The following is a 27,050-nucleotide window of genomic DNA, read 5'->3' on the forward strand; positions in this document are numbered from 1 at the left end:
CCCTGCATTAAAAACCAAGCATTTGGGTTTTTGCTGCACTACCACCATTGTGATAAAATGGGTGTGGTTTGAAGTGGGTGTGGTTTAAAAGGGGGAGTGGTCAAAACGGTCTTCCATTAGCGGCCCTCCACCATGTACGCGCGAGAAATTCCGGCCCTCGGCACCGCAGAAGTTGGACAGCACTGGTATAGAGGATCTAAGGAATTAGCAGGAAACCATATAATCTGGGATGTTAACAATGTTTGATGTACACTGTTTGTCTGTGCTGTCCCTTGTAGTCATTTGTGTATCCACTGCATTGCTTTGTACTTTCTCATGGCTTGTACTAGCAAACTGAGCATAATGCAACAGAACACATTGGTGGGACCTTGATATCGGTATCTCTGGTTGACTTTTAGAGCCCCAGTCTAACATTGGTAAATATTTCCAGTTAACTTTTGTATTCTGGAGAATTATTTTTTCTTTCTATTAAATTTAAAAAGCAAAGTCGAATAGCTAAATGTGAAAATGCCCTCACAGACAAAGTACAATACTCCTCCCAGATAATTAAGTTGCAAGGTGGCCACATTTACCCATCATGCCCAAAGCAGCAATAAACAACCACCCCTTCAGCAAGTGTAAGGGTGAAGGCACACAGAGCTACTAGTATGGTCTATTGGTATGGTATTGTCTATGGCAGGGTATTTTCTGGGGTTTGGTAGTGGCAGACTGTGTGTCTTCCCCCTAAGGGTGTCTACATTAGATTAGTAGTAACTACTGACCTTGTGGACAAATTTGGATCCCCCATGTGTAGCCCACATATCTACTCACTTTCCAAACATCCTGATATTATGGGGCTGGTAGAGTTTCTCATTTCCTGCTGCTATAACTACAATTGTTTGCCGGAATTACACATAGAACAGAAAGTTTTCCACACCGGTGCATATATCTTTCTTTAGGACAACATTATATTTACTTGCATCCTTGAAGGATATTTTCATATTGGTTCCTCTTACCTCATCAATGAACTTCTGTTTCACAGCATCCTTCACGCTAATTTGACAGCTAGCCATGTGTGACAAAAAAAGGTAATTGATTTAAAACCACAATAGATGTATCTGTGACTGCACAATGCAGGTTTCTGTGTTATTTTAAATAAAGAACAGTCAGATATGATCAACTAAATACAGTTAACACAAGGACTGGAACTGCAATGTTTTTGGCATTACTCATTATCTTTGTCAAGCATTTTGAGAGCAGCTGTGATGCCAAAATGACATTCTGCCACTGTAAACTGGGTAACCCGTTTGGTGTGTAATAATATTTGTACAGTGTTGGACAAGGGCCCACCAGCCAGAACCCAAAACCTTTACTGTAGTGCATACTGATTCTAGGTGCATATTAGTCTTTAAATAACTGAGAAAAAAATTGGCAGGGCAAGGCTATGTATCATAGGGAAAACTGGTTTACTTTACAGAAGGACAGATTCAATTCCTCTTAAAACCCTATATTAAAAATAGCCAGTCATTCCATATCTCCGGCATGCAGTTTATATTTTAACTTGTGTAGCGGGAGTTGAAAAAACATTGAAGCTCGAAATGGGTTCCTACTTTGCCTATTTATAAAACTGAGGGAAATGTTTCACTTTGATGGTACTCGGGCACAATTCCAATGCAGCAAAGTGCAAGGACAGTGTACATGTTACTACATAAGGACTGAAGGAAATGGAGGATGGCTGCTTTCCTAAAACAATTTTAAGAGTACAGTACATATCTGACTTTCCATTATATCACACATTCAAGAAACAAACTTTCATACAGCTTATTCCTCATTAATAGGATAAAGCGTTATATATATATATATATATACATACACACACATTTATATATATATATATAACAGTGAAACAGAAAGTCAAAATACATCAGTTAGTAACTGTAGAACTGTTTCAAGCTTTACGACATTGTGATAAAGAGAATTTAAAGAAAAATTTATTTTTTTGTAATGAAACCATCCTGATTCTATTTAAAGTGTCTGCTTTAAGCAAATAAAAACAGACAGTTTACATCTGCTAATTATTACAGGGTCAAGCAAGAGACTGTAATTAAAAAAAAATACTGACCTTCCCAAAAAGTCATCCTTGTCCACATCTTTATCAAACACTTCAAACACAATGTCCTGCCCTGGGATATCAGTAACCAATACCTGGGGGGATATATGAGATAGTCTGAGAAGGTCATGCATTGTTTTGGCACACTTTATTATAGCTGCTAATTTCTTTGCAGCCTCAATACTTTTTAGCCAAATGACAATCTTTAACAAGCATAATATCCAAGGCTACTAAAATCTACAGTTAGTATTGATGTTGGTATATATAGTTTATGTATGTGAGGGTATAGATAGGTCAGTATAAGTTTGTGTGTGCTGGGTTCACTTGGAAGGGTTGAACTCGATGGACTCTTTGTAACCCAACTTAACGATGTAATACAAACATAATATAGAAATGTTTTGCTTATTTCTTATTGCAACCAACTGTAACACTTTGTAAGAAATACCTTTTGTTTCAGTTTAGTCAAGCTTTTACAAGCTTAAATAATGCACTGTATCAGGCCACACAGCAGCCATTTGCTAAAGGCATACATGGCTGATCAGGAATACTCTGCAACTTATTGGCAGATGGCCTATTGAAGGAAGAATGTTAACAGGTCCCGACTGAGATTCAAAATAAGTCCTGGCATTTCAAGTACAAAGAGGCTCAAATAGCCTCCACACAGGCCCATAATATAAACTAATTACCTGAGGTATATTTAGGCTAAGGAAACACCTATATGTTTGCATCTGCTCCACTGTGTGGCAGAAGCCTGCATACAGACACTGAGCAGATATCGGCATGACAATGCACAATTTCAAGTTTCTGAGCCTATATGGGAGCATCAGCTTCTCTCTACCAACACAGAAAATGCAGGTGGAGAGAAGCCAAGGCTGTGTCTTATGTGTCCTCAGCTTCTCTGATTGGCTTAGATAATTGAAAAAAAATCCATGAAACGAATAATGTTTATACAGGTGATTTGCTTTTGCACCTTTGGTTAAAGAATCAAGTAAGATCATAACATTTTCATTGGTGATGTCTCCAGCAGAAGCTGGAAACTACATCCTATATACAGATGTTTTACTTTGTCCCAAAAATACTTTTTAGTATAAAAAGAAGAAAAACATGTTAGTTTATGGTATTGAATATTCTTTACGATGGGAAACAATCTAAGAAAAATGTGTGTATTTCCTCAAGAAAAAAAGGCGGTGACAATACCATGTGTGCCATTTCATGACTTAGTCTGAATGCTCAACATAACCTTTAAATGAGGATTAATACCAATCCCAGCCATGTTAGAATTTAAGACAGGCATAGGCATAAACCTAATGCATGGCAGTGTTAGATAAGTCAGACGGCAGCAAGGAAAGAACTGAGACAGTGGTTTGTGCTCTCTAACGGCAAAGCTGTGTGGCTTGACCATGTCTTGCAGTCTTATGCACATGTGCCATTACAGAGAGGAAAACAACTCAACAGCACCTAAACTGCAGACAGCATACACTATGAGTGTCTCAATGTCTGTCAGTGGCAGGGTAGCTACTGCTGCAATTAGTTTTCTATAAATGTGACACCTGCTTGGGACTGTAGCAATTACACTACTGAAACGATGCTACCACAAAACTTGCCTGTAGATAATGCACTGCTACAGTTATTTAACAACTACGATTGAAATTGTATGAACGTGTTACCTCAAAGGCTTGGTTCCAGCATGGATTTAAGTTATTATCTATAACACGTGTGCGTACTTTTTTTCCTCCACTGGAAATCACTGTATAGGGGTCAGATTTGCCTTTAACTAAACCTCCCATTAGGTTATCTTTGGCAATCAAGTTTTCTGCTTCAAGTACGAAGATCCGAAGCAATTTCTGCAAATGAAAACTTGAATAAGAAAAAACACCAGTCCAATACTAAAACATCTACCAGTGAAGTAGGGAAACTAAAGGTTAGAGCTTAAACCTTATCATTGCTCTGTGTCAGTGCCCAGGGCAGCTGTATGCATCTAATGTTATGACCCCCAGTTTATCATGTTCACCCCAAGGCTCACACAAACACAGAGCATGCCCAATGTGCATGGGTGGGTACCACAATATGTATGCCTAATTTGTCACCATCATAAAAGAATCCAAAGGAGATGCTGGAAAGACAATGCTGGGGAAACAGAATTTTGGAGATGTTAAACTTTGTGGCTCTGCTAAGAAAATAGTAAATTATCTAAAACTGCATTTTATTAGTGCTCCCTATTAGCCTAACCTAAATGATATGCTTTCTATCCCTTTTCAAATATAAATATATAGATTTATTCATGAAAAATAATACTATAAGCACATCTTTTTGTTTGTACTATAGCACAGTATTTAAGATGAGCCTACCATTTGTAGAAGTGGGGGAAAACCAATTTATTTTGTTTACAAGGAGGAGAAGGAATGTAAAGGGCCAGCTACTGAACACAAACTTTGTTTTGCAGATTCTTGGCAAAGCTTCCGCCCTTTGCAAGCCTCCTCTGTCTCAAAACACATTCTGGAGACAAAGTAATTCCAACATGAGATAAGGATATGATCTATGAACTGTATAAACAAATATATTTTTGCATACTACGATACGTCCTTTCACATAAGTGAAAAATATAAATGTAGTACAGCCTCTAGATTTCCTATAACATTGTATTAATAAATACATTACTGAGAGCTACAGAATACTGGGAAAGCACCACAGCCATAATTTGTGGATTCAGCCAAATGCCAGCACATTCCTACAAATACCCTCTCATACAGAACACCCACATGAACATCAAGTTTATGCAGATATGGACACTTTTTGGCTCGAGCAAATAAAAAACAGGATGGCATGATATTACTTCTGTGGCAAACTTCTCAGGAAATGTCGTTTGGTTTGGCCTTGGGGGCTTATCCACACTAGACCCAGCTTCCTCAGCAATTATGCTCTCCGGATCTGCATTCACAAGGGTGTTTGATGGGTCTAGATGCAGGATCTGCAAGAGAAAACAACATGAGCGGGCCTCCTTTACATAATTCTAATAGAGTGAAGACCTTTTTATTGTGTAATAGTAACACACGAATGCCTGTTTTTTTTTTTAAATAGGTGCAGTATTCCCTCTTTGGCATTGACTCAATTTTCTTATTTCTTGCACTAATTAAGACAAGGATTGCTGTCACTTTCCAACTTCCTGTGCTTCAAGTTACAAAGTCTACTGGTCTGTATAATTAATTATAGTGCTTTATAATTCAAAATAAGCTAAATATGTATTTTTTCTTATGTTATTAAATCACACACTTTTGGGGGGTCTGTCTCATTTACCACCACTGGGAATATTTATTCCTAAGGAGTAGCCCATGGTAACCAATTAAAATTTAGCTTTTACCTGCCTGAACACAACTAAACACTGATTATCTGTGACCAGTGTTGGTAAATAAGCATAAAAAGTTTGTTTCAGTTTTCAGCATTTTGAAAAACCAAAGAGTCTTTCCAAAACTGAATAGAACCTACTAAATAAAACCAAACTGGTGATAATTCTAAACTATAGACATATGTGAAATCTAAACCTCTAACTAATATGATAGAAAATAAAAGAACACCTGAGATTGTGTAAACACAATATGGTATTATAATAAAAGCAGGTAATTTTGTGATTTAATTTGTGAGCTTCCAATACAGCTGATAGCATAGGAAGCATTGTTATTTGACAAGTCTTAAATAATTTACCCGCATAACAAGTTTCATGTAGATTCGGCTCCTAGATCCAGAATTCTCTAGCTGGAACCACTGGTCTAATGTAAGGTCATCAGCAGACAGGATCCGAGACAGAGGTACTGACAAAGAGCCCAGAGAGTACTGACGGTCATCATCTTTCACCTGAGAGAGAACAGATACCAGCATGTTTATGAGTGTGTGCCATATACACCACATTCAGAACAGAAGGAGCACTAACAAAGCAGGATTACAATACCCTTACCTGAATATCAAGGTCTTGAATGTTTGGATCACGTAAAAAGAAGCGGAATGGTTCTTCCCAGACAGGAGAGCTACTGCTGGGCACAGTCTGTATTGAGCAAAATAAAAATATTAGTATTCACTCTCAAGGCCAAAAAAGTCAGATATAAAATATAAACAGATGGCTAAAGAGAATGAAACATGGAAACTTTGTTCCTATTACTGGCAAACTTTGGGGGTGGGGCAAGGGCCACTATGCATTACATTTTTTGGAATTTTAAGAAGTATTTCCTTGTATGGGAAATCAACTCATCATGCCACACCCATCTTATTGTAATTATTATTCTGAAATGCTGAAGCTTTGTTCAAAAATATATAGAGATTAGGGTTAATATTTTTAAGGAGCCAATCAACCTATGTGTGTGTCTTTGTAGTGTGGTAAGAAACCAAAATACCTGGAGGAAACCTGCGCAGACACAAGAAAAACATACAAACTCCTTGCAGATAATGCCGTGGCTGGAGTCATATGTAGTGACCCAGTGCTGAAAGGCACATGTGGTACCCTCTGAGCCACCATTAAAATGATAAAACAGTAGGATCCTAATGGAAGGTAATAAACAAGTTTGTCAGCCTTTTAGGAAGATGCACGTCCCAAGAAGACCAAATGTTATTAGTTACTATTATATGCTCGACTTGCTGCAGATTGAGGATCAGCAAAATGTGTTTAATGCCATGACACAGTTCATTTAACAGCACATGGTGCCAATTATCACAGATCCCCAGTTAGTGTAATTACTGACCTGATACCCCAGGCCAGTGCCCATTAGTAGGAAACTGCACCAGTCCAGGGTATATGCAAGCGAACAATCCTCTTCTTCCCTTCTTTTTCCTTCAAAATCCCGGGGCCATTGCATGTCCAGTAAAGTAAAAAAATAGCTTTTTTGTTAAAGTTTGGCCATTACTCTACTGTACATGTGCAAGCCGCATGGAGAAAGAAGCAGGAAGAGGAACACTCACTCGCCAGTTCCCCGGGCCAGTGCAGTTTTCTGCTAACAGGGGAACCACTCTGGGGCATAGGGTAGGTAATTACAATCACTGGGGGTGCTTAACTTTTGGCACTTTTCCTTCTCCTTTAATGGAAAAGCTAGACTGCAAATAACACATTTCTAGTCTGCTTACACTATAGTAAGAAACCATGAACCTGAAACTAGACTGACCATTCCTCTCTCAGTCTTGTGGTTTCTTTTCATGTGATTTTTCATTTCATGTTTATTTAGTTGTTTGTACACTTACTAAAGACACCATAGTAACAGCTGAGGCGAGAGAAGGGGGGTAGCCAGATCATGGGAGTATGAGACAGTACTCTACTAGCACCCCGTTAACCCTATGCATACAGTAACAAGTAAAATGTTTAATTTAGTACATCACTAAAAAAAACCTGAAATAAGTCAGTCTCAACACTGAAATGACCTCATACAGAAATAACATACCGGTAGATACCCTATTTGATTTGACACACAATGTATAGTAACATGACTTTAGGACTTAACTGTATACGAACAGTGTCAAATGTCAAACCAAAACATGGAGGTTGGCATTCTCAGTTGCTCATTTATACCACAAGCATAACAATTTATATTAACTCATGTTGCATCCAAGGCCACAAGTTTTACGTTTCAAAAAAAGACAACAATCTAAAAACCATAGTGCCAATGCCCTGTTGCCTGTTACCTTGCTCTCCCGTGTCATGTCCTGTATGGACAGTTGCACCATTGGGCTTGGTTCCTTGACATTCTTCTTAAGCTAAAAGCATATACAAAAGTTACATTTGAACTTAGTTTTCTGCTATTAAAATGTTACGAGTTGCAAATTTAGGATTAATGCATTAAGAAATAAATACAGTAAATTTGCTGAAAAGAAGTATTCACTTTTCACACTGGATGCCCACCAGTGATACACCCCTCAGTTAAGCTCTGTCTCCCAAGATTGGATTAACTATAAAATTACATAGAGGAGATGCACCAGGCCCTTTTGGTAAATCTCACCAGACCCGAGCAGCCTAAACAAAGCAGTGCTCCCAACATGTGGTCTGTGCAACTACAACAGGCCCAGTCCATTAGTCCAATGACTCATCTAAACATACTATATTTGTACATATGGCAGAAAAGCAACTTAAGTGATTGCCCAGTGGTTAAATATTTAGCACAATATATTTATTGAAGAGCCTAGTGTTGCACAGAGTGAGTCCAAATTTTGTGAGGGGGAATAGATTCTTAATAGCAGACAGGTTGTGGGAGTTGTTGCAGTACTATCTAGAGAATTCTTCAATGACTCTACATGCCAAGTCATATATAGGAATGGCTACTTGGCAACTTCTCAAAAATGCTTTTACTAATAAAATAATAATGACAATAATAATAACATTATTATTACTATTATGCAGTAACCCATAGCACCCAACCTGGTATCGATTACTGTCTACCCTATTTAAAAGCAAACATCTTTTTTGCTGCTAGTGGTTACTGCACCGGGCAAATTTAGTGACTTTTATTACATATGGGTGGGGTTAAATACATTAAATCAATTTGGAACAGCTGACTTGATATCTAAACAGCGATTAATAGATAACGAACAGCTTTTTTTTATTCTTTAGATTTATTCCATCATCACCTTATCCATAAAGCCTCCATTACAATATACCCTCAACGATTTTTTTTCTCTGTACATCCAACTATATAATTTAACCATGCAAGTGTTGTTCTGAATTTTAACACTGCATTTAACAAACATCCTACTTACAGGAAGGTCCTGTGCTCGGTCTAGATAAACGATTAGGATTGCAGCAGAAGGTTCTTCTTGCGTTTTAGCAGTTATCTCTCTGTTGATCTCCAATATCTGAATTAAAGCAGAAACGAGTTGGCACATGCACACACAAAAATGGCATTTACTCTGCTAAGCAATAATGTAATATACTTCAAATGTAAGATAACAGAAAGACTACGAGTTCTGTGTCCGATTACAGTGACCCAAGACAACCTGCGGGATGGAGGGCCTCATTCTTCATTCTCACATACCTATTCTGAAAATAGGTAGCCACCAGGTCTAGCTGTGTCATGTCTGTTGTGCAGCCTTATAAAGAAAAAGCACACCAAACCAAGCCCTGATTGGAGTACACAGGAGCTTTCTTCTGCGATTCTGTGCAACAGATGTGACACAACCATAGTGGTGCTGAGCTACTCTGCATTCCCATCTTAGGCAAGGTGGAAGCTACAGAGTGAGAATTACATGTAGTTTAGAAGGGAGAAGGGCACCCTTAACGGGGAGCAGCACTTTTAAAAAGGGTTTTGTTCTCCTTTATCCCAAAGGTTGCTGGTCCCACAGGGGTACCTGAGCTCTGCAATGCACACGTTTGGAAGGTGCAGTATGTTTTATAACCTCACTTAACTTTAAAAAAATACATAATGTATAGCATAAATACAAAATTTTCTCATTTAAAGGGCCAGTAATCCCAAAACAAAAAGGACCTCTATATGATATGCTGATGCTGTAAGCCCCTTAGACTGTGAATTGGGCCCTCACAAACTCAGAATGGTAGCTTCTCAGTACTTATAATGGCAAATAAATCTTAGTGATTTTTTCCAAGAAACTAGCAACACTAAAAACTACATGCACATATAACCATAGAAAATTGTGATGAAAAAAGGTGTTAATCAGGCCATCAGTACAATATGAATGAATTGTAAAGGCTTCAGATCTTGGGTTTAAAACAAAATTCTGAAAAGAATATCAGACCTAAAGCCCTAGCAGTCCCAGGACTTTCTAATAAATGGAGGACGAAATAACAGACACTACATAATAAAGGACATTACATTTAAAGCAAATGAAGCACAAGGACAGCAACACGAGTGAGTCATACTAATAATCTGATATGTGCGTTCAGAGAGACCATGTAGTTTGTGCCCGGCAGGTATTGTCATTGTAGTCAATGAAATTAGTCTTAATGTTTCAAGTAAAGCAATCTAGAAATTCTTGCCAAACACAGAAACAGACCATGAATAAGCTCCCATTGAGAATTGAGGGCCTACGATCTTAGTATTGTCGCACAGCTGGGAATACAGGTGCATACAGCTGCATTTTGTAGCAGTATAGAGCAATACTGGATTACACAGGAATTACTTCTAATAAGATCCACTTTATTTAACAAATCAATATAAATCTGTTACTCTTTCAGCTAAAACTCCTCTTAAATTGTGTAAGGAGACCCACAACGTGAGAGGAACCCTCTTAATTACTATTATAAACCATTATACACAATTTGGCTTAATACCTTTTTAAGCTGTGAAGCATTGGACATGAGTGTGAGCCATTCCAGTCTGAGATGCAGTCTCCCCGATTTTGTATCACTTAAGGGGAACCACTGGAAATAAAGAAAGTCACTCTAAATATGTGCTGTATTTTTACATAGCCTTCACTTCCCAGCATACACTTAAAGGCACAAACCTTGTCCAGAGACCCATGTTGCTTCACCTCACCCAGATCTATCTTCATTCTAAAAGAAAATGCCAGAAAGAAACTGTATTAGTAAGCTGCTTTTATATGTCGCTTTTAAAATACATATTTAAAAGGCAATGGGTACAATCAAGGGCACTGCTGCCATGAGTTGAGTTGAGAAACTCGCCTCAGGTGTCAGTGCCTCCCCCAAAGTTACCATGGGTCGCAAAAAGCCGCCCCTAGTAACTTGAAAAGCCAAATGTTTGGTTTTTAAACCAGAAATTTGGCTCTGCTAGTGCAGAGAACCCAATTGTGCTCTCTACACTAGATACGAACCTCCTCCAGAGCGTAGTGGAGGAGCCAGAATTAATTTTCAAATTGAGCAGTTTGCCAATTTTTTTCTAAAGTGAAAATGGCCTTTAACATTTATTCCAAGAAGTTCTTTTTTATGTAAAAATTGTTTACAGGGTAGAAACTAAAAAGGAGACATTTCCAACCTGCCCAAAAAGTCATCCTGGTCTGGATCCTTGTCAAAAAGTTCCACTTCTAGCTCTTGTCCAGGAACCTCATGCACAATAACCTGAAATGGAATAAAAACAACATTATAATTATACATACACACATGTATATGTTCTGATGTATTCTATATCAAAAACCTGTAAAGTTCTACAGAATAGAAAATGTACATTGAAAGGTTGTGGTGCACAAATACCCATACCTCATACATCTCATTCCAGACAGGATTTAAGTTCTCATTAATGATCTGACTGTTAAAAACTTGTGTCCCAACGCGCACAATGGCATATGGGTCTGACTTTCCAGCCAGCAGTCCTTTCAGTTGGATATCTTTGGCACTCAGGTCCCGAGCTTCCAAAAGATGAATACGGACAATGCCCTGAAAAGATCAGATGAAAACCAAATGGGCATGGTGACTGAATGGATTAAATAAAAATGCGAATAGTGGAATCAGAATTAATCAGAAAACATAGAAATTAAATAAACAAGAAGATTCATGAACAACTGTAACACTAGAAATAGGGTACATAAAGAAAAGGAAAAGATAGAGGGGTATAAAGTATTGGAGGTAATACTCCCCTGCCAACCCAAACAAACTAGGAGAAAATGTCCTGCTCACACAATGATGGTCACAAAAATGGTAGCAGGAGGGACCTGTCTTCCCTTCACATCAAGGTTGGCTATTATTCCATATTAGACCAATGAGCACAAACAATTAATGCATTTTTTAGATTTAGAACAGATGGAAATCCTGTGGGAAATGACCCTCAAAATCATCACCAAAGGGGCCCATATAGAAAGATATGGCACTCTTTTTCTTAAAAAAAAAACAAAAAACAAGAAATGTGGGTGGCACAGAAATGTAGGACGATAAAACAGAAAATGTGGCACAGTGGGAAAGTAGGAGAAAAAAAGAGGAGAATGTAAAAATGTAAATAAAGGAATCACCAAATTAATTACAAGAACAAAGCCAACAATGACTTTAACATGTACAGAGAGCTTATACCCTTGGTAGTGGGGAGCGTAGTTCTGCCACATGAAGATTACTGGCTAAGGGGATAGCAAGACGATTTGGTAGCACCAGGAAGCCAGAGATAATATCCATAACCATTGTGTCAGACATCAAACTTTAGAACATCAGGTGTAGGAAGGATGTTGGTAGTCAAAAGAAGGCAAAAGGAAAAAAAAAAAATTATATTTAATTCAACAATAAATAACATAACATAAATAACATATGGTCAAGTCAGGGGAAGTTAAAACACATGGAGTATCTATCCAGCATCTCTAACGCTGTCATTAAGTATAAATAAAATATGTAAAAAGAAGAAATTAAAAAACAAAAAAGGGAGAATAGAGGTATGGCTACATTCCAGGTAACATGGCTACTTACTTAAGTCCAGGGATGTCCAGCAGATTTGTAAGCCCCGTCCAATTGATGTCTAGCACCTGTTAAAATATTTAGCATTTGGGATGAGAGCAGTCTTATGTACCGTGTGTTTGATTGACACTGGAAGTGATGTCATACATTAATTAAAAATGTTCAATGACTCTACAGGTACTTGTAAATGTAATTGCTATAAAAAGCAAGATGTGTCTGGTTTATATATTCTCCACGCTGCTGGTTTTGACTTGTAGCAGAAGTCAGCTGTTTAACAGACCTGTAGAAGAAATGACTTCTGCTGCACTATTTTAACATTAAGGGCATTAAGGGTACATAGGGTGTTAGGTAAAAGAACAAAGTGAAACATACGCGGTGCGGCTACTTTCCGAAATAGGCCAAAGTTTCCTTGAGAGGCAACTCTGTGCTAATTTGCAAAGCCAAAGCAGCATTTGCAGATTAGTCGCCTGCGGTAGAGGAGATTCATTGAGGGGAGACTAATCGACTAGTGTGTCATTGCTCTTAGAAGCAGAACACAGAAAAGAATACACAAATACTGCTTTCGACCACAATTAGATTTACAAATAACAAACCGTTTTGGGTGGAGATCCCTTTAGCAGGACAAATGTTTGTGGTTTGATGGGTGTTTATGGTACAAACCTGCCCCAAAACTGAAACCAAGCTTTTTCTGCATATGTCTGAGTAAGTGTATGACAAACAATATCTACTACTATTATAATATGAAGAAAGGCACCATGGGAATGCAAGCCCTACATTTTATTTGTAAAGAATATATTTACATTTGCCGGCAACTAAGGCACCATTTATTAATCACCTACCGGACGACGGATGAAGAATAATGTCATGGCTCCAACAATAGGAACATCTCCAATTAGTGGTTCCAGGATAACACGGAGCATCCCATGCAGCTGTTAGAAAGGAAATTTTGTTTATAATTTATAAGGAAGGAAAAGAAATAAACAGTAATAAACAGAAAATGATTATTAGTGCACTGAAATGGGCTTTGCACATTACATCTGTGGCTCACATACCTGCATCCCCTTAATTCCAGCTTTGCAGAAATATTTCTTTACTTCTACATTAACTTCTATGTCACCAACATAACTACAGAAAAAAAAATGAATGCATTGCAGCAGGCAAAACAAAAAAATTACAGAAGAATGCCAGAATTAGATAACAGGAGAGTGAAGCACACATGCAGGCTATATTGTAACATATACCTGAGGTGCAAATCCAAGATTATCTGCTTCTTGTCAAATTCTGTATGAGCTTTCACTCCGGTTACCTTTGGAGCCTAGAGAGTAAATGAGGTGTTATGAGTTCAATATAACTGAAGAGTTAAAAGCTTGACATCTCTTACTGTCAATGGCACTAATTCTAGAATAGATCTTACACACATACAGATTTAATCAGGCCCGGGTTTACATATTGAGCACCTCAGGTCCATGTCTTGGCACGTCAAGCCCGCCACCCCCCACCTTCATGCCCAAAATTCAGTTGTCAGGTCTGGAGCAGTGGGGCTCAGTGAGCAGGACTCCTGCACTTCCCCAGTGCTCCGGACACAATTTAGATGCAGCTGGGTGGCATGCCACCCCTAAAGTCCTGCTGTGCTAGGCCTTGCCACAAATGCAGCCCTGGATTTAATGCCTCCTACAGATTGTATGTACAGATTGCAGAAAATCAGCAGTATAGGTATTTACCGGTACCTGAACTAGGCAGCTTTCTGAAGGTATAGGGTATAGTGACCCTTGAAACACTGTTACCTCTGTTCTACTTGAAGATCTATTAGTCTTACAAGGGTAACTACTCACTAGTACAAATGTGTCCAGTGTTGGTAAAACACATACTACAACTATTAAGCATAGGGAAAAAGGCCAAGTGATGCAGCCAATAACCAGTGTTTGGGGTCTTTTGTACTGTTATATTTTAAAAAAGAGTTCTTGTTTCCCTTGCCATCCATCATCTAACCATATGATGCAGGCTACTGTACTAATCCAAAGCATTAACATAACATTTCTTACCTTCTCACCAACATTGATCTTCGTGAAGTAGAATGTTGATAGATGTGTATTGCTGGCCCGGATTGTGGGTGCTATACTATCTGTGAGCAACTTCTCCAAATACTGTCCTATAAAAGGCCACATCTGCGCCACAATCTGAGAGAAGATTTAAAATAAAGTGCATAAATCTCAATTAAACTACACAGGCATTGCAACCTGTCTACAATTTTCCTTGTGCTTTCACAGGGGAAAACCCATGTATATATCTGCACAAGCATATTACAGGCAGCCCTACCTCAACCCTACAGATGTACACAAATATAAATGAAATGACTATAAACTTGCTCAGAGTTCTCTTTTGAGCACTTTAGTGATTTGAGCTGAACAAAAAGTATTTTTTTTTTTATTATCCCTTGCCCTAAACAAGGCAAACAAAGAGACTGAAGTTACTACATGCTTGGTCCTTGTGAAGTAGATTATTAGATTTCCAGTATACAACCCCCCATCACCCTTGGTTGTGACCAAGCACTTTTCATTGAAAAGTTGAAAAGGGATGTATACTGGCTCTTTAACAGCTAAAAAAAAATACAAAATTATGGTGAAACGATCGTTTAGCAAATTTACAATAATTTGATTTTTTGGTTTACAACTTTAAAGGAGACATATTGGATAAATGGGAAACCCCTAATTTTGTAGGCAATTATGAATAATATAAGGTGCTGGTTTCACTTTGTGCTAAAAATTAATCCAATCTGTAACAATGGCTCCCTATATATCCTATCACTTCTCTGTCCGAGTTCGAAATGGAGAGTGGGCGTGTCCTAACGGTCCCTGCCAGAAGCACAGTAGGGGGGAGAGCCAATCACAGCCCTGCACTCACACAAGCAAAGCCAAGCTTCAGTTCCCTATCAGGCTAGCCAAGCTGCTGATTGGTTCCTATCCTACAGTGCAGGGTACGGAGGGCTGCCGGTTCCCCAGCTCATCCAGAGAATTCAGCTAGCAGGAAGTGACACAGATGGGCGGGGCTAGTGGGGTTTGGGGGAATTTCTCAATGAATCAGTCTGAAATACAACTTTTTTAAGCACATTCCTTCTATACAGTGGAGGAAATAATTATTTGACCCCTCACTGATTTTGTAAGTTTGTCCAATGACAAAGAAATGAAAAGTCTCAGAACAGTATCATTTCAATGGTAGGTTTATTTTAACAGTGGCAGATAGCACATCAAAAGGAAAATCGAAAAAATAACTTTAAATAAAAGATAGCAACTGATTTGCATTTCATTGAGTGAAATAAGTTTTTGAACCCCTACCAACCATTAAGAGTTCTGGCTCCCACAGAGTGGTTAGACACTTCTACTCAATTAGTCAACCTCATTAAGGACACCTGTCTTAACTAGTCACCTGTATAAAAGACACCTGTCCACAGAATCAATCAATCAAGCAGACTCCAAACTCTCCAACATGGGAAAGACCAAAGAGCTGTCCAAGGATGTCAGAGACAAAATTGTAGACCTGCACAAGGCTGGAATGGGCTACAAAACCATTAGCAAGAAGCTGGGAGAGAAGGTGACAACTGTTGGTGCGATTGTTCGAAAATGGAAGGAGCACAAAATGACCATCAATCGACCTCGCTCTGGGGCTCCACGCAAGATCTCACCTCGTGGGTGTCAATGATTCTGAGAAAGGTGAAAAAGCATCCTAGAACTACACGGGAGGAGTTAGTTAATGACCTCAAATTAGCAGGGACCACAGTCACCAAGAAAACCATTGGAAACACATTACACCGCAATGGATTAAAATCCTGCAGGGCTCGCAAGGTCCCCCTGCTCAAGAAGGCACATGTGCAGGCCCGTCTGAAGTTTGCCAATGAACACCTGAATGATTCTGTGAGTGACTGGGAGAAGGGGCTGTGGTCTGATGAGACCAAAATAGAGCTCTTTGGCATTAACTCAACTCGCTGTGTTTGGAGGAAGAAAAATGCTGCCTATGACCCCCAAAACACCGTCCCCACCGTCAAGCATGGGGGTGGAAACATTTTGCTTTGGGGGTGTTTTCTGCTAAGGGCACAGGACAACTTATTCGCATTAACGAGAAAATGGACGGAGCCATGTATCGTGAAATCCTGAACGACAACCTCCTTCCCTCTGCCAGGAAACTGAAAATGGGTCGTGGATGGGTGTTCCAGCACGACAATGACCCAAAACATACAGCAAAGGCAACAAAGGAGTGGCTCAAGAAGAAGCACATTAAGGTCATGGAGTGGCCTAGTCAGTCTCCGGACCTTAATCCAATAGAAAACCTATGGAGGGAGCTCAAGCTCAGAGTTGCACAGAGACAGCCTCGAAACCTTAGGGATTTAGAGATGATCTGCAAAGAGGAGTGGACCAACATTCCTCCTAAAATGTGCGCAAACTTGGTCATCAATTACAAGAAACGTTTGACCTCTGTGCTTGCAAACAAGGGTTTTTCCACTAAAGTATAAGTCTTTTTTGGTTAGAGGGTTCAAAAACTTATTTCACTCAATGAAATGCAATCAGTTTTGCTATCTTTTTATTTAAAGTATTTTTTCGAATTTCTTTTGATGTCTATCTGACCAACTGTTAAAATAAACCTACCATTGAAATGATACTGTTCTGAGACTTTTCATTTCTTTGTCATTGGACAAACTTACAAAATCAGTGAGGGGTCAAATAATTATTTCCTCCACTGTATCTAGAGGAGTATAATTCTCTGGTACATTCTTAATTTTTATAGGATATATGTCTACTTTAAACTCTATAGAAAGTACTTCAGCCACAGCAAGCAGTGAGGCAGCATTATTTACAGAATTAGGGGCAGTGATGGGAATTTCTGTTTGCATGGTATCTTATGAAGACCCTCACCCACTGGCACCCTTTTGCTGTGAGCTTTACTTAGTAGCTGCATATCCACAAACAGTTTGTGCAGATACAAATGCTACAGATACAAACACTTTCATGCGTCATGCTCTGCAGCAAGGCTCCTCAGGCACAGCTTGACAAAGGGAAGAATATTGCTGTACATAATGCCAAAGCAAACACAGCCATTGTTTTACCTTAACAACATTTGAGCACAGTGTATTATGAAGAAGAAACAGTTCCAAGAACCCATGGCATCACAAAAATGGTAGTGTTGGCAGCTCTCTTATAAGGCCCCATATCAACCCTTACTTGTACACAGTGTGAACGCTGTAAGTTATCTTTTATGGGTTTATTTATCAATTTTCAAGTTTGTGAAAAAAGACTATTTTTTTTCTAATTCAAATAAACAAAGGCAAAGCAAATATCAAAAAATGAAAGTATTTTAAAGTAATTTAAATATAATGTACTGTTGCCCTGCACTGTTAAAAGCTGTGTGTTTGTTTCAGAAAGACTTCCATAGTTTATATAAACAAAGCTGCTGTGTAGCCGTGGGGGCAGCCATTCAAGCTGAAAGAGGGAAAAAAAGACAGATTACATAGCAGATAATAGATAAGCTCTGTATAATACAATGGCATCTATTAGCTGCTATGTAACTTGTGCCATTAAGCCCTATTATAGTTTGAATAGACATCCCCCTGGCTACACAGCAGCTTATTTATATAAACTTTAGTTGTGTTTCTGAAGCAAACACACATTTTACCAGCACAGGGCAACAGTACAGTTCCGTTAAATACATAAAGCTATTATCTGCTTTATCACAGTAAAAACACTGTTCACCATTCGGTAATATGCAGAGTGAACAAAACTTTGTTTTTACTGTTTACTTGCAAAGTCCTCTGTACATGTCACAATAGGGTATGAAGGCCATGGCACACAGTTTTTGTCTCTTCATTCTCCCATGTAAGACAAACCATAGTAACTGCTGCAAATACAGATAGAGAAATGTTGGGCTCCTTACTCATGGCCAGTTTTCAAAGTATATCTGCTCAGGTGTTGCAGGATATCAGAGATTCCCAGCTGCATGTAAAATCTCCCAGTGTGTCACAGCCCTAAAACAGCAGAACACTGGAGATTAGCCGCCATGCAGCAAATCTTCTTTGTCGCGGGCGACTAATCTCCCCAAAATGCCATCCCACTGGCTAGAATGTGGGATGGCATATGCGGCGCCGTGATTTGCCGAATTCGCCTTGAGAGTAAACTTCTGCGACTTCGGCAAACTGCAGCGCCGCGTATGCCATCCCACCCGCAATTTACATTCTAGCCGGTGGGATGGCATTTCGGGGAGATTAGTCGTCTACCCGTGTGTCACAGCCCTTATATGCAAAATATTAGCCTGCACCAACATATCACAGATTTGTATCAAAAGCTGCGATTTGGCAGAAGAAACTGCCAAACTGCAAGTCCCATAGAGGTTGCAAAATGACAAATGATAATTTTAGGTTTCAATGCGGTTCCCACTATAAAACGGAAACACTATTTTGTTACTCACCAGCCTGATTTATACATATATTATTAGTTCTGTTAAGAGATCACCCATACAAAAGCAAGCAAACACACAGATAATAAGTTAATACACAACACCCCATGCACAAACAAAAATTAAAAGAGACACATCCTTTACCTTATTTAGGAATTCTGCCTTTTCTGTGTCAGGGAACGAGACCTGGAGATTTAGAAAGACACAGAAATAAAATTATTTTACTTTGGTACAGCTCATGGTTTAACATTCATAATGCCTGTATACTGTTGATACCTGGAAAGAATGTAATGCATATTGTTATTTACTCTATTTTTATAATCCTATTTAATATTTGACATAAGCGTCACAGCTGTGGCATATGTGGTATTGTAACTGCCTTGGCGCAGTACTAATTGACCCTTGTATGTCTGCTTTCCATTCCAAAGAATAGGAAAAGGTCTGCCTATAGTAGGCACTAGCGGTGAAAGAGGTCACACATGCTATATCCATCTGGCTGGGACCAGAACAAACATTTTTTGGAGAAGTATAAAGCTGGCCATACATGCACCAATATTATCTTACAAAATGAGGTTGCGATCATTATACAGTGAGTGTATGGTGGATCAACGAGACGACCGATATCGCAAAAGACTTGGATATCAGTCGTCTTGTCAATCGGCCGGGACAAAAGATTTTGATCGGGTACCGTTGAAGATGTACAATTAAGACATCTTTGTTAAGGTGGCCATACACGGGCCGACTATAGCTGCCGATATCGGTCCCTTGGACCGATTCCAAATATCGGTCCCTTGGACCGATTCGGCAGCTAATCGGCCCGTGTATGGGCAGGGCAGAGCGGCCTGGCCGACCGATATCTGGCCTGAAATTGGCCAGATCTCGATCGGCCAGGTTAGAAAATCCGGTCGGATCGGGGACCGCATCGGCTCGTTGATGCGGTCCCCGATCCGACTGCCCCATTGCTGGCCACATAATCCGATCGTCTGGCCCCAGGGCCAAACGATCGGATTATTTTTTTTTTACCTAAATGCTCCCCGATATCGCCCACCCGTAGGTGGGGATATCGGGGGAAGATCCGCTCGCTTGGCGACGTCGCCAAGCGAGCGGATCTGCTCGTGTATGGCCACCTTTAGTAACTGCCTTTTTTTGCAGCAATTGAATTCACTGACTGATACTAAGGTATTGATTTATAAAGGAATCATAGTTAAAAATATAGCAATCATTACATATATGGCCTTTGCAACACAGTATCTTCCAAATTACAAAACAGCATGCCCCATGTACTCCCTTATAAGCAAATAATTATTTTTTTTTTTAATTATTTCCTTTTTCCCCTGTAATAGTAAAACGGTACCTTGTACTTGTCCTAACAAAGATATAAGTCATACTTACTGGAGTCTAAATAATCCAATTGAGTTTGTTTAAATTTTTTTTTAGTAGACTTAAGGTATGGTAATCCACTTACATAAAGACCGCTTATCCGGAAAACCCCAGGTCTCAAGCATTCTTGACAATAGACCCTATACCTTTAGTTTGGAAACCTCTGTATTAATTATTTAAATAAAGAACACCTTGAATATGTTGGGAAGAAGTAGGATGCAATGTAAAGTTTAGTTTTTTTTCCTTAAGATGCCACTTTTAAAAAAAAAAAAAAAAAAAAAAAAAAAAAAGAATTTACCAGAGTGGACTGTTATTTTTATTGCAAATGTGGAGCCAACAGCTGGACTTTGCACATTCTTTAAACATTTGCCCTCAGAACAAAGGTTTTTTAACAGAACAGAGAAATTGTGAATTGAGGAATGCAAATCATTATTTTTGATTTCAAATGTATAAAGTAGTAAGGGGGCACATTAGTTAGCTTTGTTGCCTTGCAGAGCTGTGAGTCCCAGGATCGATACCAGACAATGCATTATGTATGTTCTCCCTGTACCCGCGTGAGTTTTCTCTGGGAATACTGGGTTTCTCCACAATATCAAAAACATGTAAATGGTGTATAATATCTGTAAAGCACTGTGGCATTTGTTGTGTCTAAATAAAGCATGCTAAAGTAATAGCAATAATATTTTTTGTTAGCATTGGTCCAGATAGATTTCCAGGTCGACTGGAAGAGAGGCTCCTGCAGTGCGGAGTTCCATTTTATCATGTAGGGATGGTCGAGGGGTTGACCAATAGATGGTTGAACCAACATCTTATATATGATTGATATTAGGCTTTTTTGGGTGCTGTTGGTTTAGCATATGTGGCCATAAAGGTTGGAGATACTCAAAGAACAGTAGTTTAACAGTTGGAGCTTTATCTTTTAGCTTTGCAAAGGTGAAGATAGTATGAGTTTGTGGATCAGTCAGATCATTGTAAAACAATATTAATACAGATACAGTATCTAAAATGCAGTTAAGTCATGTGCAAAGCATTGCTGTTAGCCTGTGCCACTTTGTGTTTATTTCCGTTGGTTTCACTGCAGATAACGTGTGTAAATATGCTAGCAGCTTGTGAAGGCTGAGGTTACCCACTAGAGAGAAGGAGGAGATGGTATGTGTTGACTGATTTATCGTTCATAAAGGAAAATTAGATAAGAACAAGATTACGGCAGTGGCTGGTTTTTTTGTTGTTTGTTTCATTGGGCGCCAGGACACCGCTTGTAGGTTTATCACCTCAGGTTCATTCCTTCAGTTCTACAATAACCCACCAAAAGTCCAGGAACATACGTTATAAAACAGGTTTCAAAAAGCAATTTATGATGAAGACTAAATTTTGTTTTTCCACTAAATGTAGCATTAGCTCACAGCACCATCAAATGAAACTGGAAAAATCAATGCTTTCTTCTTCCGCCCACGTTGATTTCATGCGCCGAATATACAGCATTTTATTACCTTTAAGAAAATCAGGATGCCAATAAAACATGTTGGGATTTAGGGTTGCTGTCTTTCTGTGTTGAGCACCCAGGGCAGGGGCGGGCAGTGACATCATGGGGGCGGGGGCAGTGACAAGGGGCAGGACCTGTAACATTGGGGGAAGTCCAGTGACTTTAGGGGGTGGGGCTATAACACTGTGATCTCCAATTGCCTGATTACTTTGTCAATCAAGGAGAGGCCGGATTTTCTAATTTGGAAAACCTTATTATTTACAATGAAATAGTTTTTATTTACCCTTTTTACTTCTGCCTATGGTCACTTTAAATACCAAAATACCAGTAAGCATCCCATGTCTTTATATATAAAATTATTTGGCCAAAAGACCAAGTAAAACTTTATAAAAATGGAAACATCATTAAAAAAAAGTGTAGCTGCTTTTATGTACCAATCATATACTAACTTCTCTGTAGCACAAATCTCAGGGATTTAGGGCCTAATTTGTCAAATACTAATGTAGGCACACAGTCACATTCTTCTATTTTTCCTACTTTAACTAACTATAAAAATCCTATTTCATGGAATTTTCAGGGATTTAAAATCCATTTGTACCACGAACATGGTGAACAAAATGAAATGGAAGTCAACATTTTCCTTCCCACCAACATTATAAATATGTATAGTTATATGTCACCAATTGAGCCGATTGTCTCCCGATAGGCCCACCTACGATAGGCGATATTAGGATAATTGAATTACAATGGCAGATGCAACGGCCCATGTATGGTCACCTTTGTACAGCCAGCTTTACAAACTAGCAACCTGCCTGCACTAACTTTGCATGTCAAAGCATTATGGGCAATAAACAGAGCAAGGGGATTATGGCCCTGTAGGTTTTTATGTTACTATAAGCAATAGTTTGAACTATTTATTTTCAGGGTATAGATAGCTAATTTCCTCAGCTTATGATTTGGTTCTGGTAAGAAGTTGGGTTACTGTTTTGCCTTAGGCAGCAAATTCCGTAGGCAGCAAAGTGTCATTAGCAAAAGCTAAAAAGCTGAAAATCTGGTTTAAAACAAGAAGGATAACCTGATAATTCCGCTGTAAATTGGAACCTATGCTGCCCCAGCAACAACTTGGCTCCAACTGTCGATACCCCCACAGCTTCACCCAACCCTATGACTTAACTGTTGGACAATGAATGCTGCCTCAACACAACTAGTACAGAACACCAAAGTGTAGCTGAGATTTTGGAACATCAATTTTCGGGCAAGCCTCTGGCTAAAACCAGCAGACATCTGCCATGTTTAATATGCCCTGCCTTCTACATGACTATTTTTACCAGCTATGATTAAAAAAAACCACACACATGTTCCTACCACATATTCAGACATAAGGCACGCATGAGGGTCTAGCATTTTGGCTTACTACCAAAAAAAAAATGTCAAAAAACAAAATGAATAAATTCTGAGAAACACAGGTGATTATTGCCTGAATACATGTACATTGTTTGTGTATGCCAAGTCACAGCAACTGGAGATAATCCCTGCTGTTTTTAAAGTGCTGAGACAAATTACCAGAAAATATCCCTATTACATCAACATTAATATGCTGTTGGAAACATCTATTAAGTTTATTACTATTCATTCACTGCAGCTGTTTGAAATTCATTCATACGTTATTTTGTTTTCGGTTGTATCAATGTATTTTTTTTATAATGACAGATAAAACCGGCCTGAAACATCACTAGTAAACAAAAAAGTAAACATCATTCAGTTTCAAAAAAATCTAGGACAGCAAATACCTATTCACCCCAAATCTTAATATAATGGACCTTCAAGGCGGGCTTTCAGGTATGTGTGGGAGAGTAAATGGCCATTCTCCCCAAATCTTACCTTAACTGTCCCACTTGCCACTATAAGAAACCTCACCAGGAGGCCAGCCCCACAAAACCAATGTGAATTATTATTTATTATTATGCACCACGTAATGTCAATCCATATTTATATGGTTTGCTACTATTAAAATTAGTAGGGTTTATCCCACTTAAATAAGTCCAGTTGTGCCAGTATTTTTATGCTATTTGCACCACATAGTGTGTCAGCACTACATAAGAATTTATAAACATTTTATTACAGCCAAATGGCTGTGCCTCCTGACCTGGTTTAAGGTCAGTAAGCAGGACCATTAGGCCCCATGGATGGACACAACTGCATCAAAACAAAGTATTAGACCCTTCCATCTAATATTGATGAACTGCAGCAACCCTTAGGAGACCAAATCTTTCAAAGCACAAAGAGAAATGTAGTTCAGCACAACTAAGGGTGCAGACTGAATGCGGCTTTTAGAGAACACCATATCCTGCTAGAGCCCTGAACAGACTTACCTTATCTGTAAGGAAGGGGCACAGCAAGACAAATAAAGCCTGTAATTCCCCAAATGTTGCAGCATCACTGCCCATTTTGATCCACATTTAAGGAGCAGTATGCACAATATATGAGCACAATAAAGAGGCCTTGTGTTGAATAATGATAATGAGCTCCATAAAAATAATTACTCCTATCTCCCAGGTGTGGCCTTTATCAGGCTTTAGGTTTAGAAGCAGCTCATTATAAAGACGACTAATGTGTGGAGTTTTAATTTTAAAATAATAGGCAATGAGTACATGTAGCACAGGCCCCGTTTATTGAGCTCATGTTGGAAAATCCTTTTAAGGGAAGCAATAAGGGGCACCGATTGTCCTCCTGCCTAAGCAAGATCTCCCCATACAGTATTTTTTTTACTTGAGGGGTGCAATAAGAAATAACAAATAGGTGTCAGCTCTTGGGTAAAGCAACAGCAGAATATCAAAATCATTAATAACTTGGGAGGATGTTTGGGGGGTGATTGCAGGTGAGAAACACCTAGTAGAACGTGCAATCTAGATGAATATAGCACAGTTTATTTCTGTGGGGGGGAATTGAAACCTAGCAACAACTGAACCTAGCAAGAACTGGTGGAGGAGCACGTTCACCTGTTGATGCATATTTATCAAGATAAATGCTACCAGCCAGGCATTAAGAGTAATCTTTGATCAATAAAACCATATGCTGTAGCCGCTGTCAAAGCTAATTGGGCACTGAACTGAAAAACACACACACCAGTTCATTTACCTGTAAATGTAAGACTTATAGTGACATTGTACTCTATATGTGGGGCCAGGGACACTGCTGCCATGAGGAGAGTTAAGAAAGCCGCCTCAGGTGGTAATGCCCCCATAAGTTGCCAGGGTGTCAAAAAGCCACTCCTGGTAACTTTAAGAGCTGAATTTCTAGCTATCAACCTGGAACTTCTGCTCTTCTAGTGCAGAAAGCACAACTGTGTTTTCTGCACTGTTTACAGGGTAACCCTTTTGAAATAAAAAATAACAAAAGTGGTATAAAGGTGATACCTTTATTGGCTAACTAAGATAATCATAGCAAGCTTTCAGAACATTTTACTTCCTTTTTCAAGCTGATTAGCTGCACTATCTATGCGGCCCTTCCTTGACCCACTCTGGTAAAAAATTCAAGGGGGGGAGGGGTAAGATTGTGACCTGCTTGTGGGACCCGCGAGTGCCTGCTACACATCCATGGTATAATTATCCTCCTTGAGCTGTAGGTCTGGGGCATGTGCGCCTGGACCCCAGCTAATCCACCTGTATTTGGTTTCACACTAAATGTTTTTTCTTTTTGTTGTATAATAATATACAGTATTATCAATCTTAGACTGAATTAAATGTAAAAAAGGAGAGAGAGAAAAGTTTAAGTAGGGCAACTGCTGGGATACAGGGATTTCAATACAGCAGATCCCGTGTTTTGGTCCCCCTGTACCCCCCACCTCAGCCATGAGGTCTGCTTCCTCTATAGCTACGCAATATAAACATGTATTTGGCATCTACATATGTCCCAATTTGCATTTAGATTCTATAGTTCTGTAGAGAGCCATGACTGGTATTTGACACTTTTATGTTGCTGTGTAAGAACTAACACTATTGCACTGTACACAGGATATGTATAATCTGCTATTTAACACATGCCCTATGGCCTAATATCAGCTTTAATGAGTGCCCTAAGGCTACAAAGCAGCTAATTTACATAAATACTAGTATGGCTTCTGAAGAAAAGAACACCAGTTTTACCAGTGCAGGGCAAAATCACATTAGATTTCAGTGCATATCAAAATACTTTTTTTAGTGTTACTGATGCTTTATAGTAATCATCTCCTGATTAAATAAAAAATATGTACTTTTATGAATACTGTATTCAGTAACAAAAAAAACTGCCAAGAAGAAATTAGAAATGCCTAAAAATGAAAGATATTCGGACTACAGAATTACTTTAGGAAATAGTTTTTATAAAATAACCAATAGAACAAGGGTCCCTCCCAGCAAACCAGTTTTCAAGACATCCACTTATGAGGGAAAAAATCTAAAACCTCGCATCATGTGCCAGAAGAGCACGATGCTGCTTAAAAAAACAGGAATTAATTTTACAATATCAGATATTTCTGAGATATGGTGCACACCACAAAACATAACAGGAAACTGTGTTGTGAAAATTAGAGCTGATAAAGACACATAAAGATACAAGGGTTTCTAAGCTTTATAAACATTTTTCTCATATGAAAATACCTTTACCTTCTGGGGTCAGTGACTCCCATTTGAAAGCTGGAAAGAGGCAAAAGGAGGCAAATAATTTAAAAATTATAAATAAAAAACCATTGTGATACAATGCTCAGCAGTAGAAGCTTCTGTCCATACTGGGCATGCTCTCTGAAGGTACAGATCAAATGCTGCAATTGATACATTTCTTGGTGGTATCTCTAATGCTCTTCACTAACATATGAACAAATGTATCAAATTTTAATAGTTTAGAATGTCAGGGAGCTAGCTTATATGAAAGAGTGAAAAATTGAACTCAATTTTCAAAACTACATTTTAGAACATGTTGCTCAACTATGCCCACCCTATATTCTGCTATGCCCTTTGTATCCTCTGCTATGCCCTCCCTATCATCTGCTGACAGAACTGATTTTTCCAAGCTATCATATTATTTGCCTGGGATTTCATGGGAATCTACAAATGTACATTTGATCTTTCATAAGGATATTTTTAAAGTGATGAATGTTTAATTTTAAACAGAACATGAATACAGGCTCAATGCAAAATACCAAAAGCAGCCGTTTATCTGCTGTAGCTTTAATTACCCCTTTTGCTGTACACAATGCAAACTGAACAGACTCACACACCCCCCATAACCACAGTTGAATGCAGGTTTGGGGGCTTCTGGCCAAATGACATAATGATAAAAATATGTTTGCAAGTGTTAGAAGCACAATTACA

The 27,050-nt window shown here is 38.8% G+C and overlaps 1 protein-coding gene across 1 annotated transcript in view; it reads right to left on the minus strand.

Annotated features, from left to right (window-relative positions):
• The window catches only part of esyt1 (extended synaptotagmin-like protein 1), a 56,062-nt gene that overhangs the window by 15,763 nt on the left and 13,249 nt on the right, over positions 1–27,050 (minus strand). Inside the window, exons 3-21 of the mRNA XM_002934533.5 lie at positions 18,984–19,025; positions 14,444–14,578; positions 13,643–13,716; positions 13,454–13,526; positions 13,241–13,330; positions 12,414–12,469; positions 12,030–12,150; positions 11,226–11,402; positions 11,005–11,087; positions 10,517–10,565; positions 10,344–10,433; positions 8,816–8,911; positions 7,748–7,819; positions 6,039–6,125; positions 5,789–5,938; positions 4,923–5,057; positions 3,757–3,933; positions 2,102–2,184; positions 996–1,044 (exon numbers count right to left, since the gene is read on the minus strand). Of these exons, the coding sequence (XP_002934579.1) occupies positions 996–1,044; positions 2,102–2,184; positions 3,757–3,933; positions 4,923–5,057; positions 5,789–5,938; positions 6,039–6,125; positions 7,748–7,819; positions 8,816–8,911; positions 10,344–10,433; positions 10,517–10,565; positions 11,005–11,087; positions 11,226–11,402; positions 12,030–12,150; positions 12,414–12,469; positions 13,241–13,330; positions 13,454–13,526; positions 13,643–13,716; positions 14,444–14,578; positions 18,984–19,025 (1,839 nt within the window). The remainder of the gene's footprint in view (positions 1–995; positions 1,045–2,101; positions 2,185–3,756; positions 3,934–4,922; positions 5,058–5,788; positions 5,939–6,038; positions 6,126–7,747; positions 7,820–8,815; positions 8,912–10,343; positions 10,434–10,516; positions 10,566–11,004; positions 11,088–11,225; positions 11,403–12,029; positions 12,151–12,413; positions 12,470–13,240; positions 13,331–13,453; positions 13,527–13,642; positions 13,717–14,443; positions 14,579–18,983; positions 19,026–27,050) is intronic.

Source organism: Xenopus tropicalis, chromosome 2 (genome assembly GCF_000004195.4).
Source record: "Xenopus tropicalis strain Nigerian chromosome 2, UCB_Xtro_10.0, whole genome shotgun sequence".
NCBI lineage: Eukaryota > Metazoa > Chordata > Amphibia > Anura > Pipidae > Xenopus > Xenopus tropicalis.